The 21,226-nt window shown below is 32.5% G+C and overlaps 2 protein-coding genes, 1 non-coding gene and 1 pseudogene across 3 annotated transcripts; 1 reads left to right on the top strand and 3 right to left on the bottom strand.

The window, feature by feature from the left end:
- The first annotated feature begins 255 nt into the window (after positions 1 to 255).
- On the top strand, positions 256 to 327 carry TRNAG-UCC (transfer RNA glycine (anticodon UCC)). The gene has a single exon. It is a non-coding gene; the product is annotated as a tRNA-Gly (tRNA).
- Positions 328 to 1,103: 776 nt separating this feature from the next.
- Positions 1,104 to 3,345, bottom strand: LOC118050153 (uncharacterized; annotated as a pseudogene).
- Positions 2,682 to 8,489, bottom strand: LOC118050288 (uncharacterized). The gene is made up of 2 exons (XM_073409808.1): positions 3,095 to 8,489; positions 2,682 to 2,858 (listed from the first exon to the last, which is right to left on the bottom strand). Exon 1 carries the CDS (start codon positions 6,543 to 6,545, stop codon positions 5,706 to 5,708), a length of 840 nt encoding a protein of 279 aa, XP_073265909.1. The 5' UTR covers positions 6,546 to 8,489; the 3' UTR covers positions 2,682 to 2,858; positions 3,095 to 5,705.
- Positions 8,490 to 12,716: 4,227 nt separating this feature from the next.
- On the bottom strand, positions 12,717 to 20,076 carry LOC118050151 (probable polygalacturonase At3g15720). Its single transcript, XM_035060396.2, has 9 exons — positions 19,960 to 20,076; positions 19,718 to 19,873; positions 16,903 to 17,031; positions 16,651 to 16,788; positions 16,414 to 16,560; positions 14,496 to 14,703; positions 14,234 to 14,315; positions 13,436 to 13,544; positions 12,717 to 13,324 (listed from the first exon to the last, which is right to left on the bottom strand). The coding sequence occupies exons 1-9, from the start codon at positions 20,074 to 20,076 to the stop codon at positions 13,196 to 13,198; spliced, it is 1,215 nt and encodes a 404-aa protein (XP_034916287.1). The 3' UTR covers positions 12,717 to 13,195.
- Positions 20,077 to 21,226: the final 1,150 nt, after the last annotated feature.

The raw sequence follows: 21,226 nt of genomic DNA on the forward strand, positions 1-21,226 counted from the left end.
TGAAAGGGAAGACAGAAACATGAAAGACAGTCCAAAGACTTTTGTAGCCATGAATTTGATTGGATTCTTGACCAGCTTGTCCATTTGGTGTACTGTGCCCTTCCTTTTTACTTCGACGTCAGTGTCTTTGGACCATGTTTTCAATATTCCAACAACATAGCCGGCTTCTGCCTGTCTCGCTGTTCGTTTCTTTGCGGGACTGATGTCCAAATATTACTTTGTTAATAAATAATTTAGTAGCCTCAATTTCAGAAAGCGTTTGTAGTCCAACGGTCAGGATAATTGCCTTCCAAGCAATAGACCCGGGTTCGACTCCCGGCAAACGCATTTTTTTCCTTTGGACCCCTTTAAAATTGTCAATATTACATTTCGGCCTCTAAAGTCTTGCAAGTTTTTACTTTCAATCTTAGGGGGAATCAATCCATTAACTTTAAAATTTTCAACATTTCATTTTGTTCTCTAAAAATGAATTTTTAACCCATCTTTATATTATAATTAATTTAATTTTATCCTTACAAAATAATTGTGTTTTTAATTTATCATTTTTATAATTTTTTTTCTTTTAAATTTACTAAATCAGCTATACACATGATTAAATATTATACTGAAAATAACCCTCAACTCTATGAACATATCAAATCACGTGTAAAATACGTGACAAACAAAAGATAATTCTTTTTGAGAAAAAAACTAACAGCAAAACCATGAAAAAAACAAACTTTTAACAACAAACTTCATACTATACTTTTTAACGGCAAAACCATGAAAAAAGATTATTTTTAAATACAGTAAAATATGATTCTTGATTTAATCAATTCATTATAAAATACACTTGAACCAGGAAATCTTTTTAGAAGAGTCAAGATTATGAATATTGTTTTGGGAGGGGATAAAACTTAGCTCTAAAATATTAAATTGTTCAAGAAAAACCAATATCTTTCTTTTTCAGGGGTCAGACCTCTTAGTCTTTTTCAGGATTGTTTGAGAACGTAGTTCAATCCATATTCTAAAAAGTTTTTAATTTTTTTTTTGTTGAAAATTAAATATTTTTTGGTGTTTTTAGATCGTTTTGATGCATTGATATAAAAATATTTTTTAAAAAAGATGCATGACCAAATTAAAAGCTACAAGCATGCACAAAATGAAGATGAAAATAAGAAATTTCAAGAATGGAGTAAAATTCTGTCTTTAACACCCCCAAGGACCCAATTCTACATGTCACAATCTTCGTGGTGTGTAATAATCTTATCAAGCACCATCTCTTCAGGGGCTGACTGCAACAAGGCACTGTCACTTTTAGACCCAAAACAGCTGTAGACCTTGTGGTTGACACAGCGGTAATGGCACAAAAATTGCAGTCGGCCGCGATTCAGACACCTTCATTAGAGGCTCATTGGGTTTCAACAAAATTTGCTCTACTTTTCTTATAGTTGGACGACCCTTTGTGTCAGGATGCAAGCATGCCAGGCCAACAAGTAATGCATTCTTCACTTGTTGCTCATCATATTTTCCTTCTAGCATTCTGTGGACGCCTTCAAGCAATGCATTTCTTCCTTGTAAACTACATGCATAATTTAGTAAACTATTTCTTCGAAAATACCCTAGAACCATTGTCCTGTCACAACTTCTATTACAACCTACCAAGACTGTAGACATCGGATTCTGAGGTAGCTTTTTCTGTGCAGGCTACTTCAGGAAGCACTGTTGTAACTGCAGAATCGCTTCGTGGCAATCTGCAAGGGTGAAATTTCCAAAATCAGAAAATCAGAGTCTAACATTACATTATTTGGCTTGACATCTCGGTGAGAGATAGGATGACCATGCTGCTCATGGAGCTAAAGTAATGCTGATGCCAGGCCTGTTAATATTTTGTACCTAGTGTTCCAGTCAAGAAAGCGCTTGCTAATGTAGCAATCAAGGCTTCCATTGGGTTTGTGTTCCTAAACTAAAAGAAGGTGCTGGCGCTCGTGGCACCAGCCTTGGAGTTGCACTATGTTCTTATGCCGCATATGCCCTCTAGTGCATATTTCTGCCAAATACGCCTTTTCACCTACTCATTATAATGCACTTGGAATTAACTGTTGTTTCTGATCACAGAATCATTTGGAAATTTTTAAAGCAATAAACAAGTAAAGCTGACCTTGTCTTGAAGTTTCTGAGATATTTTTTACTGCTAAGATCATAGGAGGATATGAAGAAACGACACCTTTGTAAACACTTCCAAATACACCAGTTCCTAACATGATTTCTCTGCAGAATTTGCGAGTAGCCTTTGAGAGTTGTCTACATGTATGCATTTTAGGTGCGTTTGCTGCTCTCATTGACCGGCTTTCAATACCAGCTCTCCTTTTACTCCTCTTTTCTCTTCCTTAAAATCCTGTAAAGCAGGCGGTAAAGTGAATAGTATCAGTACCGCCAATCTGCCGCAACAATAATCAAGATGATCCTTTTTCCATCTTCTTTCTCAAGAGCTTTCTTGAATTCTGGCAATGGTGTTGATCAGAAAGTGCAATTCAGAACCTCATGAGACTCCAAGAAAGGTCCTGTAGTGGATGTGAAGCCTATACAAACAGAATTCAGAACCCATGTTGACATGTCAATAGACTGATTCAGGAATATCATTAGTGGATTCCCTGCATATGCAACAATAATTTGGAGCTTCTTTTCCGAGCTATCATCATTAATTTAAACTGTGATATCTCTTCCACTTGTAAGGTAAATTCCTGTGTTGTTGATACTCTTGCTGCAACTGGATTTGTTATGCTTATTGCACCAATGCCCATATGTTTTCCGTCTGGATCAAACTCATTCAGGTAAGTGTCAAGTTCCACAGCTATTTGTCGAGTAACACCATCTATCTATTTCAAAGAGTGAAAATATTCTTATGAATTAAGTTCTTGATTAGGATCAATCAACGGCAGCTAGTAGATAACAATTCAACTACACCAAATTTCAATGTCAAATTAATTGGATTGAGCTACATGAATTTGCCTCCTGATACATTTAGTTTTTTCATGGACTAAACTATGCAGATGCACAACATCAACACATGATCGAGAACCTAATTTATTCATCGGTTATAATGGAGATTCACCTTCTGTTGACCTATCCAGGATTCCTAGATATGACCCCTTGCTATTGGGAGGAGGAGGACTATTATTCTGTGCCATAATAAATGCAATCCATCTCCAGAGACGGATTTGAAAAGGTGAAAATCACAGGCTGATGGAATAGAACCCTGCCAATCTGGTCAACAGGCACAGGTTGTGTCAACTTAGAATTGCCTGGTAGTGGTTCTGTGTAAGTTTTAAGTGCCTGTCGCCAACACTTACTGAGCCCATACATATCAGAGTACTATTACCGCTATCAGCATCAAACAAAGGGCACGGGAAGGATGTCTCCTTCACGTTGAGGTCTACAGAAGCTTGTTTTAGAGTTGCTTCATGGAGAAAGATGCAGATTAGGAAGAGAGGAATAGCCAATGGTGTGGCTATAGAATAGAGCCCAAGACCTTATTTATCTTTTCTTAGATAGACATAAGTTGTTACTTGATTCTATTAATACTTGAAGTGTCTATCAACATAGTATTGTTTTCTAGTTGTAAACAATGATGTTTGAGGAGAGATTCAGATTATTGGACAATAGACATTTCTCTTTTTGTATGCATTTGGAAAGTTGTAGCGGCCAGAAGTAATTTGATACTAAAGACCCAAGAAATGCAATCAGTCCTCATCTTCTCATCTGCATTCTTTTGAAAAATTGAAATTTATGTAGACAAAAGCTCATTCAACAAGAAGAACAAACAGAAATCTTACCAGAAGAATAATAAACTAAACTACTTCTAGTTTCGAGCTTATTTATTTTACCTAGGTCTTATCAGTTCAGGAAGAAGAATTATCAAGAAACTTCTGTAGATATTTTTTTCCGAGCCAGATTCCAGAGACACGCATCGAAATAGGGTCCATTTTCTAGAATGCACATTGATCAAATTTTATGTTCTATAAAAACATGTTCGTGTCATTAACCAAATACATAGCCAGTATGAATTCATCATAGGAAACAGACAGTACAGGATGACACAATGTCTGTCTTTCTGTCCTGATAACTGATATCAGCAATAGCATAGGGTTGTCATGAGTGTGAAACTGAATATTTCAATACTAACAAATGGATATTCATTTCTGAAACCACAAAAGTGGCTTGTACTTTATCCATGTTGACACATACTTAGATCAATTTATCGATTGGCGATCAATATTGATTCCGAACAAAATAGCAAGTCCTTATTTTCATGCACAAGTAAAAATTATGATCAAGAAACTAAGAAGACAAGAAGCCAATCATTGCATTGCATGAGAGAAAAAAAGGACAGAACAAGCCTAACTAGACCTGATAGTTCAGCAGCTAAAAGTGCGGCAAGTCCTGAGAGCATCATAGAAGTGTCCCATATGCATATTGGTCTCAGGTAAGAGATGAGAAAGAGGTAGTAACCAGAATAGGAAAAATGACTGAATAGAAAATGAATAGGTCCAGGACATGACTACCTTTGGACTAAGCACTGAAAAACAACAGGTTCAGGAGAGCATTGGAGCAGGTAATAGCAACTGAACAAGTCTCGTTATTCAATGCACACAATCACAAATATTTGACACATGCAAACTATCAATTTGCCAAGGACTAACCTTTCTTTGATAAATGGCATAACTAAAATAACATTTTCAGCTAGTTGTCTTTCAAATAATCTACTGGAAATGAATTCTTTTCAGCGAGCAAAGTCCAAATCAGTACCAGAATGCGAACAGCTCTTCCTGATATTCAATAGGATAACTACCAATGTAAAAATGAACAGCTAACAAGAAAGAAAGGAAACCTGGTGCTCAGAACTTCTCTTCCTACATTTGGCTTCTCATCATTTCTAAAATATGGACAGGAACGTGTGCTGAAATGAGTGAAATTATTTGGAGAACTGATATTTTTCACCAAATGATTCAAGGACTGGATGGAACCTGTAGGCTGAAATTATCAATCATTAAATGTGCTTGTTGCACAAAATTGGCAAAAAAATGGATGCTAATGGTTTTACCAACTGCGGACTAACTACTTTTTTTCAACAACTAATCAATAGCTAACAATCAAAATTGTCTTAACTGCTGTTTTCATCAGGTGTTAATGGATAAGTATCATGATTTTCTTGTTTGTTTATTAACCGCTATTCTCAAATACAGAGTAATGGTTAACTATCATAGTTGTCGGTGAATCGATGATTAGCCGATATTTTCAACGAGTACTATTACTGCTTAACAATCATAATTGCCCCAACTCAGTTGATTAGCCATTGCATTGAACAACAATTTACTGCTAAATGTCACAATTGTATTTATCTGATGGTAAGATACTTTCAGAAAAGGAAGCAACGTGGACTTGAAAGAGAAAATCTGTTCATTTCCTCAAGCACAAGCTTTTCTTACTGAAATAAGCTATGATTAATTAATTGTGACACAAAGTAATGGCAACCGATATAATTCATAATGCATGCCAATGACACACAAATGGAAAAAGTTTTAAGAGAAAAGTTGAACAAACCAAATTAGGAGAGAACCGATATCACAATAGAAAACAAATCTGTGGCCAAACATTGATTTTATTCTGCAACAACAAAGGGTGAACCACAATCCTATGCAATCATAGAATTAGGCTCCCTCGAACTACTCCCTGCGTTCATACTTCCGAGCCCATATGTGCTTGCCATTGATCCGAAACTTTGCCACACGTTTCCCACACAGGACCTGATCAACAGCTGTGACAGTGCGCATAATCATTTTTGCATACAAAGGCTGTTCATTAGATTGAGAATTTTCTTGCATTTGAACATTAACAACACAATCACCACAGATACTTGTAAAAAGTTCTGTCACTTCCTCATTCGTCACAGGAAAACCCCTTGAGAAAGTAAGAAACATTGTCCTGTCATTCTCAGGAACAGTAAGAGCAGGGTCCCAACCCCAGAGTCCTCCTGCAGGAAAATCATTGTCAACAGACCTTGCCAGTATAGTGACATCACCAAATACTGGATGAGGAAAACCAGGAACAACAAGAGGTTGGTTTCCAATCAATTCTGATGTGCCTGCTAAAACACACTGCAAAATATCAGTGAATACACGAGCACAGACTGTGTTAAGAAAATTCTTTATTCTGCTTATCGCAGTAAATTTATTCTGAAGGAACATTTCCAACGAAATGTCCTTTCCAATGACTATAGAAGTAAAAGGGAGGCCACCACCATTAGGTATGATCAGAAGGTTGGTGGATTCTAGAAAATTCAAGCATAGAGCAGCTTCATTAGCCACGATGTTCAACACAGTATCCGCTAGGCTCGTCATTTTTGCAATGACATTAGGATAACGCTTGTCTTCCAGCCATAGCCACACAGCTATGACCAGCAGAGATTCAGCAGGGTTTCGCTTAAGATTTATCACCAATCGAGAAAAGACCTCTCGATCAATGGTATGATAAGCATGTAACTGGTCAACTGTGATAGAGGCCATTATGGTAGTATAGAGTGTGTGTGTGTGTGGAATAATGAATAGAAATGGTGGTCTGAATTCACTAAGAAAGCAGCCTTAATATAGCCTAATTTGTTTTTCCAAATTGCGTAACCTATTAAGTTCAGGCGCAGAAATGTCAATAAGAATCAGCTGAATTGAGCAGGTCCATCGAAAATATAGGAGCGAAAGAAAATCCTCCATAGAATTCCTGAAAATCTATAATAAGGCTGCCTGAGACTTTATGCCACACGTGGAAGAAGAACGTAAGCTACACGCTCAATTATTACTCTTTCCCTTAATCATCATACACCCTCCATTTACTAATCTCTTCTTGGTTAAATTCTGATGACAACGGGTGTTGGCTACTGAGAGTAGGTTTTCTGTAACTTCCACTGCGTTTCAGAATTAAGAAAGTGACAAGTGACACTACTGGTTCTGTTGTGGACTTGCCTTGTTTGCCTCCTCCCATTTTAATGTCATCATTAGCCTACAATGGACATTAATTTGCACCTGGTTTATGATTCATGACAAGAATTTGCATTTTTGAATTTCAAACTTATCCTGACCATTTTGCCTAGATATATTTGTAATTATAGTTTTTGTCATCTAAATTTTGTTTACCTTGGATTCTGAAACTATTGCTCCAGTCTGAGAAATGAAACTAAGACAGTATGCAAGGCATGACATAGATCATATTAGCTAACTAAATCTAATTATGTCCATGAAATTTACCAAGGTTGATTAATTTTTTGGCTGGTAACAGCAAATTTAGAAAAAAATCTAGTCTGTTACAACTTAATTTATCTCAAATTTTCTTTACTTTTATTTTTTGTGCACATTGGCATTATCTAAACTGGTGAGTGCATTGGATTCTAGGCAATTTCAGTTTCCAGTCAAGACAAATTCACCATGTGGCATATTTAAGCAAATAAAACCGTTCTTTCATCATTATATCTGAAGAAAGGTTCAAAAAATATTGCTGTCCAAATTGTGCTCAGCCTCTAAGAGTTGCAAATGTCTATCATTTCCTGCATTTGCATGCAGACGCCCTATCTTTGCTTAAACTACTTGTTTTTGGTCAACCAAGACTCCAGTCCTGTTCAACCCCACAGTGGATTCGTTATGGCAAGTTGGCTAATAAGGACAGGAATCTGTGTAGTAAACAATCTTATCTGGACATTTAAGTTTTCAGATATTAACAAAGCATAATAACCATCTAGGGTATCAAACAAAATCATAATTTATTTTCATGCCTATCTCTGCATAGAGTTACTAGATACCACGAACCTTCTGCATTCACTAAATTTGAGCAAGTTCAGACCTCCTGAGATAAATCTGAATAGGGTTGCATAAGGAAGGAAATCTAGTTGGATTCTGATAAGGACTAAACTAAGAACTAAATTAAAACATGTTAACTATGCAATCTACTTCAAAAATGCCCACACGAACTCTTACTCTGAAAGTTATGAAATGTCAGGTTGTGAGTTTTGTATAGGAATTTTGTGAGAGTCTAAGTGACTATTTTCGGTTGAATAAACTTAATGACTACTGAGTACATTCATATGCTTTCAGAATGATTTGTAGACCATAGTTTTATAGAGTGAGAGTCCTCAACATGTTTCAAACCAATGGAAAGTATAAAATGAAATACAAGTTCACCTAACAGTCTATTCTTTCCTGATAGTAGTGCTGGTCATGAACCAAACTTCGTGAGGTCAGGTGTTTGTTTTGTCAGATTCTGAATGAGTCCGGCTAGCAAAGGGGTCTAATTTATACTTCTAAGAATGAGTTTGTACTGATATATTTGAGTGCCTAATTCCTAATTGATTGAAATTTAATTGGCACATGAAACTTAGTGCTAGCAAGTGAGACAGTGGGTCTGATATTTGCATAAACACTAGCAATTAGCAAATTGCAATGCACGATAAATCTTGTAAATTAAAATTTGCACTAGCATTTCACTCTGCATTTAGAATTTCGGGGTTCGAAATCCATGCTTCGACGAACAATAGTTAGAAACACTAGCAGCTTTTAGGGAATAAGCCTATATTGGATTGACGAAACAGTTTCTTGAAGTGCAGAAACATCTTAAAAATGGAGTACAAGGTTAATTATTTGTTCAATAAAATTGAATTAATCACCTTTTCCAAATGTAACCAAGGATTTAACTACACGGCAATTAATGTACTAAAAAATCCTAGGCAATTTCTCACTTTGAGAGACAAGGTACAGGAGGTGCTGTAGTGACAGGTGTTTCACAGCATTCCTGCGAAATGCAGTAGTTTGCTTTCCAGCCACCGATGAGGCAATATCTTCTTGATCCAATCTGATGTTGTTGCAACCTATTGCTGCACAGTCCAACGTCATTGCTTGCACAACTGAAGATGTTCCTCGGGCACCAGTGAACGTCAGTCTGGCTGTGGATCATTAGTTTTGCAATTAGCATTAGCATTATATTCTCTTAGAACTTCAATAGAGCAGTAAAATTCAGAATGATAACCAGTTTACCTGCTCTGGGCAACGTGCTCCATTGCAGTAATGTTGGTCGATTATGGTAGGGTTTCCGGCTCCATTAAGCGTAATGCCGGCTGTTACCGGGCCTTTTTGTGTTGTTTGACGTGATCAGGCCATCGTTGAGGGTTTAGTTTTTATCCGTGTCTCGTTGTGGTTTATATATTTTTTAATAAAAAATTAGATATATAAACTTTTTTAATTTATTTTTTCAAATAAAAAATTTCATTTATAAATTAAAAAGTTTACATAAATTTTTAATTACATAAATCAAGAATGTAAATAAATAAATAATAATTAAAATACAATTAAAAAAATTAAAAATAAATATAAATTAAAATATTTAATTTTACAAAAACTGTTAAATTTATTATATAAAACTACACCAGAAATAAGAGTGATCATTTTCGGTTCGGTTTGGTTTTTATTAAAAACAAAATAATCAAACAAATTTTTTTTTTTTAAATGGAAACCGATTCAAACCAACCTGTTTCGGGTCGGTTTGGTTTTTAGGACAAAAACAGTTCAAACCGGTTTGGCTAGGTCTTAAGCTCGGTTTTTTTCTAGTTTGGCTCTTTTTTTCGATTTAGCTCGGTTTTTTTTTTTTTTTTTTCCAGTTTTGGATTCGGTTTGGTTTTTTTCAGTTTCAAGTTTATAAAACCGAACCAAACTTATTAGTTTTTTCAAAATTTTAATTAGTTTACTCAGTTTTTTTCACAGCTTGGTTTTTTCGGTTATTTATTTTTCTAATTTTTTTAATTTAATTAATTTTTTATTTGTTTTTGCTTATTTCTAATTAGAAGATGATATTTTCACATAATCCACCAAAAAAGAAAAAAACTATTCTTCAAGATTTATTGCTGGCACTACACACCATCAATACTAAATGCACCACTGCACATTCTATTTATACTAGCAATAAAATCATTTCAAAGTCATATACAGATTCTAAATTTCTCCAATTATATTTTTTTCAACAGCTTATATATACATGTGGAACATTTGCTTATCGGGTTCACTTTTCCAAAAAAAAAAAAAAAATCTACCAAAACAAGATTTAAAATGGATTTTCTAATAACTATTATTCATTATTTAATCATTAGATCTTTTCTCCAAATGCTTTCACTGGATATTACAAATAAAACTAAAACTAATTGGTGTTCCATAGCAAAACAACTAATGAGTTCTTCAATGATAAAAAAAAAAAAAAAAACAAACATAAACTTAGGAGTAAAATTGTACAGCTAATATTTGAAGGTGTTTTCATATTTTCACACTCTTTATATATAGTGTAATTACTGTGTGTAATCCTTATGGTCAACTTTTTTTTTTTTTTTGCCTAAGATCAAAGGGTACTTTAGATTTTTTAAACTTGGTTTTCTTGGAATTATCATGTGGGGTTAATGGTGTTCTGGCCTTTCTATAATTCAAAATAAATATATATAAGTGGTGCATGTGGCGCCTCCTAGCGGCCATTAGTAGCCTTCTACGATAATATTCGAAGTATCGTGTCACCCTATACATAGTGGGCCAACACATGTTGGCCTCTATAGAACGAAGGAGCTCTAATGATATTTTTTTCCCTCCCCTCTCTTTTTCTCTTTACCTTAACAGGTGTCCTGACCTTGTAAAGTTGTATAAAGTGGTTTTTAATTTTTAATTGTATTCGAATTTGATTTATTTGTTTTTAAATTTTATTTTTCGACATTTGATTTGATTTTATTTTTTTATCAAATTTGATCCTCATTATTTTGATTCATATTTAATTTGCTTTTAATCTTTTTTTTATTGGATTTTATTTTTCAATTTAATCCCTAATCATTTGATTGTATTTTTTTTTTAATTTGATCATCATTTTTATTTTTGCAGTTTCTTTTATTTTGAGTTCTCTTCTTGATTATTAATTATTTTTTTGTGATTTCATCCTTTATTGTTTAATTTCATTAAATTTTCTTATCATATTTGGTGCTTATTTTTTTTATCATGCATTTAAAACCTGTCCCTAAAGTCAACCCCCATCATGTCTTAGGTTGGGTCAAATAACCGGGGTTATCAGAGTCAATAATTTTTTTATTATAAAGAAAGTAAAAATAATATTATTTTGATAAAAAAAAATAGTGATAAAAAAAAAATCAACATGTATTGATATGATTTTTCATAACTAATTGCTTGATTTTTTATTAAGCTAAAAGGTAAAAATGATATTATTTTGATAAAAAAAAATAACGGAGAAAAAAATTAAATTGTGATCTTTTTTTTTTTATTGTTCTTTCTTTGTTTTGGATTCTTTTTAAGATTTTTTTACCAATTTTATCACTTTTCATTTGATTTTGTTTTGTTTTTATATTAAATATGGTACTTATTCTCTTGATTGTTGCTTTTTTATCCTTTTCATGATTTTTTTTTTAATTTTTCCCCTCAATTTTATTTTATTTCTTCTTCTTTTTTTTTCAAATTTAGTTATCATTCTTTTAATTTTTTTTTTTTAATCATTATCTTAATTTTTTTTTATCTTTCAATTTTTCTCCTCAACATTTTATTTCATTTTTTTCATTCAATTTTGGTTCTTATTTTTTTAATTGCTTTTTTTTTATCCTTCTCTTAATTTGTTTTATCTTTCAATTTTGCTCTTCAACATTTTATTTCATTTTTTTCATCCAATTTTGGTTTTCATTTAATTGCTTTTTTTTATTTTTTTTGATTGAGTTTTTTATTATTTTTTTGTTAGTTTTTATATCAGATTTGGTTCTCATTGTTTTGATTATTATTTGTTTTATTTAAATTTTTTAATGGTTAAAATTTTTGTTCTATATGTTTTTTTTTTCTGAATAGTAATCTTAATCTCGTAAACATAGTTTACTAGTTTTTCTCATTTTAACTACAATTTTTTTTTAAAAAAAAATTTCAAGATCTTATCGTTAGCCAAGGCTCAAATGACAAATCACCATCCTCCTTGTTTGGGCCAAATGGCAAGGCACCATTCACATTCACACTGTTTGGATTCTAGCCTAAATGCCTACAACTAATACCACAATTTGTTTTTTAATTGATGGATTCTTTGAAATTATAAACTTTTATGGAAGATTAACTAAGATAATTTCTAGCCAATTATTGACGATACAAATATATATTATAATATTCTATGTAAATCACATATTTCATTTTTTGACAAATTATTATTTTTAGCTAATATATTACCGATAATCATCACCTTTATAATTATTGATAAACATCAATATTTTCATTAATTAATTATTAATATGACCTTACTTGATAAAACTTTTATAAATGCCTCGAGTTACCCAATAAATATAGAGACTAAAATTTTTCAGATCCAACAATTTATTTTTACATTTTTCTCATATATTTTTTTGTACATTTATTAGCTTAAATATCAAACAATCTCTCAGTCCATGAATTGCAGCTCATAACCAAGTCCAACACCAAACTCATATTCGAGCCCACACGTCTTGACTTGGAATTACAGCTCATTGAAAACCCAACCTGTGTAAATTTTTTCATGATTTTATTGGCAAGCATTCGTCAATCATAGAAAGGGAGTCATATATCATTGATCAAAATTAGAGAACTCAACTTTTAATTGAATAAATATTGAGGGACTTGATTGAATATTTGAAACAAAGACAAGGGGTGTTTTTTTTCTTGTTGCTGACCTGATCTTGACATAGAAACATCTAAAAAGAATGTGGGGATGTGTTGAATAGTTCATCGTGTGATCAGAATTGTAAAGAAATTAATTATTTGTTCAGCTAAACGTGAAATAACAATTAATTATCAATCTGTCAAGAACTTCCAAGCAAATGCTCTCCCTGAGAGGCATGGAACCGGGGGTGCTGTAGAGACGGCTGTTCCATGAGCATGGCTGCAAAATGCTGTTCTTCGCTTCCCAGCAACTGATGACGTGATAGTGACTTGAACCATTCTAATGTTATTGCAACCTATTGCTGCACAATCCAACGTGATTACTTGCTCATCGGAAGATGTTCCTCGGAAACCGGTGAATGTCACGTCGCTCACCGCTACTGCCTTTGGCTGTGGATCATCAGTTTTTCCATGAGTGTAAGCTTGCATTTCTCTTGAAACTTCAATGGAAATATATAAAAACTTCAAAATGCGAATCAGTTTACCTGGTCGGGGCAGCCCTTTTTCTTCCCGTCGCAGTAGCGCTGGTCAATTATAATAGGGCTTCCAGCTGCATTAAGCGTTATTTGCTCGAAGGTGATCCTCCTAACATACCCTGATCCCCCCTGGAAAATAATAATCATAATATATGAACAAGATATTTTGTGTTAAGAATTCTCTTTATTATTTATTTATTTCTTGCATTATTATTGTTGATGATGATGCTGTATATATACCGGGACTGTCTTGATTCTTGCTCCATTCTCAGTTCCGGTGAAGTTACAATTTCGCACATGGACTTCCTCCACTCGTTCAGTAGCTCCATTCTCTCCTATACTTCCTATGCTAAAAACATATGCATATCGCAAAGGTCACATAGTTAATTATTTACAAATCCCACAACATCCAAACGTTTTGTTTGCAACTCTATTAATTATCTATTCATTAAATGATTTTTAATTTTGGTTGAATTCTTACTGCAGAGGAAACACGAAAGGAAAAGGGGCTGATTAACATGCTACTAGATAAGAGGATAACAACGATTTAGTACTTCTAACCATGTTTATTAAACTCTGTAAGCTTGATTTGATCGATTCGAGATCCAATCAACCCGTTTTATAAATCAGACAATTTTAAAAAAATAAACTCGAAGTCAACATGACAAGTAAATTTATTATTCGACAAAACTTGGGTAGATTTTTTTTTTCTTATAAAATGATATTATTTTAATTTTAAAAAAATAAAAAAAATATCATTCTGGTTAATAGGGCTTAACAAGATTAATCAGTAACTAGGATTTTGAACTAGACTAGGTTGAATTTAATTACTATATTTTTATCTGTTTTGTACATTCTAATTAATGTGCTTTCAAATATGTATGTATAATTAAATTAATTGTCATTTCGTGATTAAAAGGGTATTTCTATATAAAAAAGCAATTTTAATGAAGTGTAAAAGTATACATACTTGAATAGAAAAAAAAAATAGTAAAGTATTTGGTTAATTCCAAAATATAACTCGGGATTTTTACAAACCTAATTCCATGGCCTGGTCCGCAGTTGATGCCAGTAATATTGATGTTGGAGCAGCCCCCCTTTATAGCAATACAATCATCACCTATATATAATAATCATATATTATAAGTAACAAAAAAATAAATATTTTAAGTATACGTGAACAATATAACTTCTTTATCTGAATTTATACACAAGTGTGTGCCTGTACTTATATGCTATAATAATTATAATAAAAATAAAGCGAAAAAAAAGACGTTAGGAAATGAAGAATTCAAATGACCTGTTCCTATGGTAGAGTCTACTATGCTGACATGGCTTGAACTAGACACGTCGATCCCATCAGTGTTAGGACTGTTTCCAGGTGCAGTGATTTTAAGGCCAGAGATAGAGACACCCTTGCAATCGTTCAAGCTGACGTGGCTCCTCGGACTGTTGACAACATTAAGTCCACTTAATTTAAGGTTGCTGTTGTTGTTGAAGAGCAGAGCCTGCCACATTAATTGCCAGTAATTAATTAGGCTGTTTTGCGGTAAGAAATTAAGAACTTTAAAATCAACACCAGGCGGGCTTCAATAATTCCTGGGGGAGGGTGCGTGCATTAGCCAACAACAATGGGAAGTATGTTTGCACATGATTTTATACTTACTTGTGTACACTTAACCCGTGTTAAGTTGCGAGTTTTTCTTTTTTAGGAAAAAAATATTGGATATACTACCTGTTTTAATATGTTTTTTCATTAAATTTATTTATTTAAATTAATAAAAGATAAATTTGTATCTTAAAAGTTTCATGATATAAAAATTACGCACAAATAAAAATAACAAAATAAACTCATGTCATGTCAAGATTACACAAGGCCAAACAAATCAACTATGTTATTTAAAAATGAATATTTTTTTATTTAAAAAAACAAACTTCATTTGTATAAATTTAAAAAATATAAATAAACTAGAATAATATCTTGAAAAATCACACACAAACAAAACAATTTTAAAAAAAATCTTATATTAAAAAATAATATGCAAAATCCGTGACCTGGATCATAAAACCAGGATAAAATCATAAAAAAAAAAAATAAAGATAATTACCAAATTACCAATATTCTCCATCAAAAAATGTTACAAATCCCGTGTAAAATATGCAAAAATTAATTACAAAACAAAAAAAAAATCATCCAAGAGAGACTTACATTCTAAATAATAATTAAGATCAACAAGCCGATTAAATAGAAATTGTAGAAATTAAAGGTAATTACAAAATTATTTTTTCAACAAAATGTAAAATAACAAAATCATAAGACAAATGAGGGAAAAAATAATTCCTAACCATATTTACACTTAAAGCTTGTGACCCGTGAAAGAAAATTATAGAAACACGTCAAATTATAAAATTAAGATATGGATACAGATTAACATATTGTTCTATCATATAAAATGAATTATTCACTTGATTATGATTTTTTATTGTACAATTAAAATTAAAAAGACTAACATACCTGTTTAATCTTTTTAATTACCAATGTGTATATAAAAAAATCAAAATATCCCTACATCAAAGACTTTTATTTTTTCAATCAAAGAGCAGAATGATAATTTTACTTTATATAAAGACAAAAATACCCCCACCTCAAGCCTTTATAAATGAGAAAATTCACTATGTAAGTTCCCAGTAAACTGTGTTACACTCACATTAGTTTTCCCATATGATTTTAGAGTTTTTGTTACTATGTTTGTTTTAATCTAGTTAAAATAAGTAAATTTGGTGATCCGCCGAACAAGAGGCTAGTCCAAATATATAAGATTTCATTTTGAACCAAGGTTTTTTCATTTTTTATGTTTACCTTCGTTTTGAATTTAAATTAACAAAACATGCTTCAATATTTCATTATTTTTATTTTTATTTTTTAAAAAAAACCCTTTGTTTTTGTAAAAATAATTTGGTTAGCCCACCGACCTACCCGTGAATCGACCGAGTCTTATATATAATTACGGTGAAGACAAGTATTTTTCCATTTGAATTATACTTGAATATATGAGTTTCTTCCTCGTGAAATATATATTGATTACCTTTTCCGGTGCCTGGCACTGCTGTCCCTGGAAAAAGGCAAAACTTAATTCTTGATTAATTCGATGAAGACCTTAAAATTTGAGATAAAGATAGTATAATACATATATAAAACTGGAAAAAGGATACATTACATGATTCCACCACTGCGAGCCCCGACCATCAATATGGCCTGATCCATCCAGGACCAGGCCGTTTACGTTAGAGAAACATAGCCAGAACAGAATTCCACAGCCACCCCATGCGGCAACGGTGCTCGGAGCTACAATGTTCCCCGCTACCTGTGACAATTATATATACATAATTATAAACTAATTATATTGATCTGTAAATTGAGGATAGGATTTCAAGTAAAGTATCGTCGTTTATACCTGAATGTGAATACTGCTGGACTTGCAAGGACCTTCAAATTTTACAGGTTTCAAAGAAAATGCACGGCCAGGTGGTATTACAAGTGTTGGTGTGCCTCCGCTCGCTCCACACAGAGCTCCCCATGCTTTTGTAAAAGCCTTTTCCATGCACGCAGTCATAGTTAATGGAAGTTCTCTTCTTCATTTATTAAAAAAAGATAGTTTTTTTTTTTTTTTTGAGAGAGAGAGAGAGATTAGGGTTAGAGTGTTTACTGGGGAATCATCAGTTTTGCCATCTCCAACGGCACCAAAACTCAACACATTGAAGGGCTTCGAGGCATCTCCAAAGCCAATATTAGATGTAGCAACACAAAAGATAAAAAAGGTGGCAAGCAACAGCTCCTGCTCAAGGAAAAAAGTTTCAGCTCATGTATAAACATTATAATAGATACAGTAAAGTATACAGATGATCATATGTATAGCTGAATATGTTCTTTTTTTTTTAAAAAAAAAAAAAGTGGGAATTAATGCCTGTAGAACATCTGTAATTCGTAGAAACAGAACAGCAATTTCTCACCATTTTATAGAATAAACTTGACTGAATGTAAAAGTACTGTTATACCATCTCTCAAGAGTGAATACCCAGTATACTTCTTCATGTTCTATATATAGGGATTTTTCGGGCCAGCAACCAAAGATCAATCTTACGGGATTTTGTTCAAGGAATGCAACCACAACTCTATTACTTTTTTACTCACAGATATTTTCCGTTTATGTAAGGTATGCTCTGATTTTTATGATGTTTGCATGGATTTTCAGAGCCTGAGTGCAGAAGGTAAATTAATAACGTTATTGCTGGGGAGATCTGCAGTGGGAAGACACTCTTGGACTCATGACAGCTTGGGCCTGTATCTGTGTGATCTTATAAGATGATTAAATCCTGTTTGAAAATATAGATGTTGCTATTTTTTTAAATATTTTTTTGTATTAAAATATATTAAAATAATATTTTTTTTATTTTTTAAAAATTATTTTTGATATCAATGCATCAAAACAATTTAAATATACAAAATAAATAAAATTTTAGTAAAAAAAATAATTTTTTTTAAAAACACGAGTACAATCATAAACACTCTAATGGATACGACTTTTAACCTAAAAGCCCATATTATTGGGTTACATGTTCATCTTATATATAATACAAGTACCTTTACTCATTCTTTATTTTTTTTTTAACAATGGTGTAACTAGGAAACAAGATTTGAGTTTTTAATTTTAAGAGAAAATTAAACGGTAGTAATTAATTTATAATTTATATGAAAAGATTGAAAACCCCTTTTGAATTATCTCAAGACATCCTCCCTTCTTTATTGATAAATCTTGAAGAAGGTGACTAATTAAAAAAATTTACCGACAAAAAAATAAAAGTTAAAGAAATGAATCTTGTTCCAAAGGAAAAAAATCTGTAGTTGTTGTGACTTAAAAGGGATTATATAAATTTGAAATCTTCTTTAACATCCAGTTTAATTTAAAGGAAAAGTTTCTCATTTAGCATAAATATAGTACGATTAATATTATCAAAAAAATATAGCATGATTAAATTACATAAATTTAATTGATTTTAAAGTCAATTAACTATATGGAATCATCCTAACTATCTATTAGAATCTAAAGGATTAAGATTAAACTAACACAATACATCATATTAATTATCACTAATTTGAGGGGAGCTATCGCAATTCAAGATGAACTGATCTTATATGCGGATTTTAATTAACTTGAACTTGATAAAGAAACGAATGTTATGTATAATATTTCCTAACATGAACATGTATGACTTGAGTTATATTTTTTGATCCACGTGGATATTTAATTTGAAAATCTGCATGCAAAATCTTGATTGGATTTTAGTTTCCCTTCTAATTCTAGTATTCCTACTTTGAGGCATCATTGTATAATTAATTCAGCATTATTCATAATTGAAGTTATAAATTCATTAAAAAACTTTATATAAAAATTGGTTTTTATAAGTTCTGATTTTGGATCAAGATATGTGGGCTTGAATATTAGCTTTTTGTCCAAACTTAGTTGTTCCTAAAACAATAAGTTCCTAGTGGAAATAAAGTGTCAAAGAACTATTCTAATTCAAAATTTTAAGTTTTTAGATAAATTTTTAAAATAAAATTTATATTATTTTTTAACATATATTTTCAAGTAAAAACCTTTTAAACTTAAAATTTATACATACTCATGTATTGGACAACTTTTATGCTGATAATTTGTACTGGGTTTTATTTAAAATATCATTTTTTTTCTTGTATCATCATCCTCCCACAAAAGAGAGAGAAAAGTTACAAAAAACTCTTGATTGGAAAATTAATTTTAAAAAATTAATGTACAATAAAAAATTAATTTTAACAAACTCTTAATTGATATGTTTTATAATCTAAAAAAGCTCTTAATCTCATATTAAAAAAAAAATGACAATATTTTTTATAATTTATAGAGTTAGAAGTTAAAAAGTCAAAATTAAACCTGCAGAGCACCCTAAGATTTTTGAAGAGACGAGACCTAGAGTACTTTGAGCTTAAACCACAGCCGTACGTGCACTCACTTGCATGACATAGCACGGTCCTATGCATGAGTTTGGAGGCTTTGCTTAGTTTTTTCCTCCTTTAGATAGATGTCGACTTCAAGTAGTCCTTTGGTTTATAGATTTTCAAAAGAAATGCAGTTTTTAAAAGTTAAGTTGTTGAAATTCTGAAAGATTATTAATTTGCAAGAAAATCGTTCGCCAGGTGCTGTGATTTTAAGATTAGAGACAGAGGCACCGTTGCAATTACTGATTCCTATATGGCCTCTTGGGCTGTTAACATGAGTTAAACCTCTAAGCTGGAGATTATCACATTTCTGGAAGTACAAAGCCTGCAACATTATCGATCGCATGTTTAGTAATTTGACAGTGTTAGAAACTGGAAAACGATAACGAGGCTCTCTCACGGGATCTTATTGGCCTGAAGATTAACAGAAGAATGAGTTTATATTAGTTTTTAGTGATAAACATCTTGATGGACTGAGGAAAGAATACCAGGAAAGATTTTGCAAATTGCACGTCTAAGTTGTTAGCTTGCTTATTCAGCCACCTTGCCGAACCCTGGCCATCAATGGTTCTTGATCCATGCATATTGAGATTGGCAACGCCTCCAACACCTATCCAGTAAGCTGCGTGAAAGTTGTTCCATGCCTGAACGGTGTTGAGAAATTACAAAAAACTCAAATCCTGATGCAGGTTAGAACAGCGAGGTCAATTTCACAGGCAGTGTGACCTGCCAATTTCTTGCCTGGACTATAATATTTCTGGAGTTGCAAGGACCCTGGAATTTCACGGGCTTCAATAAAAATGTTTATCCCCCAGGAGCTCCATGATCTCCACGCAGAGCTTGCCATGCCTTTAAAAAGGCCTGAATATGCACATGATCGATAGTTGAAGTTACAATAATAATGAGCTAGCATACAAGACTTGGAAATCCTGACTGAGAAATCCCCTCCATTAATTAGCAAGAACAAGGGGCGGAGGAGTGTTAAAAACATAGGGAAGGAATGTAAAAAGAGCTGAAGTATTTACACCAAAATGAACCACATCATAAGCTTTCTGGCCATGTCCAATGCCAAAACTAGACACGGCGATGCATAGGATAAAAAAGCTGATAAAAACAGTAGCTTGCATTTCAAGTTCTAAAGCTTGTATTTATGGGGGGGGGGAATAACAGTAGCTTTCATGGGAAAACAAGAATATAAAGTGAAGGTTACCTCTCCTTAATTATGGTTTTGAAATTAAGAACTTCTTGCCATCATCTATCTTTCTAACTAATTAATTAAGGGACTAAAGTAAATGTAGCGGTAGCCTGATGGGCAACAGCTTCTTTAGATCTTTTGTGAGCAGCGGACAAACTATCTCATTAATGTATTTTGTATACAACTAATTAATTTAATTTCATGATTTTTTATGAATCAATATAACTATCATGCTATATGTGCGCATGGATATGCTTGGTATCCTCAGTACAGAAATAAATTATTACCGGACAATGTATAACTCCAGATTTTGGTTCTTTCTCCTAGTTACACTTCATTAATTATACATCAAAGATTCTTATAAAATTTCATGTCTGATTCATAAAAAAAAAAGAGGCAAATATCATGGAATAACCTCTTCAATATATACATGGTGATATTTGATTTATTTTTTTCCCCTGAATTTTGTTCTTTATCCTAGATTTACTTCATTATACATCAAAGTTTCTTAGGAAATTTCATGCCTGATTCACAAAAACAAGAGAAAAAAGGGGAAATTCCATTCCTTGATTTCACTGGACACATCGAACACTAACATGTTGTAGTTTTTTTCTCAATTTTTTCTTCATAAGGTGATATTTGATGTGAGTTACGGCATTTTTTTCTTCATAAGGTGATATTTGATGTGAGTTACGGCATCGGCCATGAACTTGATATGTAGAGCTGGAGAGGAGATTCTAATTGAGAAGAATGCACTAGCCATGATAGATAATTATGGTTGCAAAGAGGCAACTTGGAACAA

Source organism: Populus alba, chromosome 6 (genome assembly GCF_005239225.2).
Source record: "Populus alba chromosome 6, ASM523922v2, whole genome shotgun sequence".
Lineage (NCBI taxonomy): Eukaryota > Viridiplantae > Streptophyta > Magnoliopsida > Malpighiales > Salicaceae > Populus > Populus alba.

What these genes read in the sequence shown, in the direction of transcription:
- LOC118050151 (XM_035060396.2), bottom strand. Translation starts at nt 20,076, where the DNA reads ATGGCAAGCTCTGCGTGGAGATCATGGAGCTCCTGGGGGATAAACATT. An exon ending in GGACCAGGCCATGGAATTAG is followed by an intron (nt 13,545 to 14,233) that starts GTTTGTAAAAAT and finishes ATATGTTTTTAG; the next exon opens with CATAGGAAGTATAGGAGAGA. An exon ending in CAAGAATCAAGACAGTCCCG is followed by an intron (nt 13,325 to 13,435) that starts GTATATATACAG and finishes ATTATTTTCCAG; the next exon opens with GGGGGATCAGGGTATGTTAG.
- LOC118050288 (XM_073409808.1), bottom strand. Translation starts at nt 6,545, where the DNA reads ATGGCCTCTATCACAGTTGACCAGTTACATGCTTATCATACCATTGAT.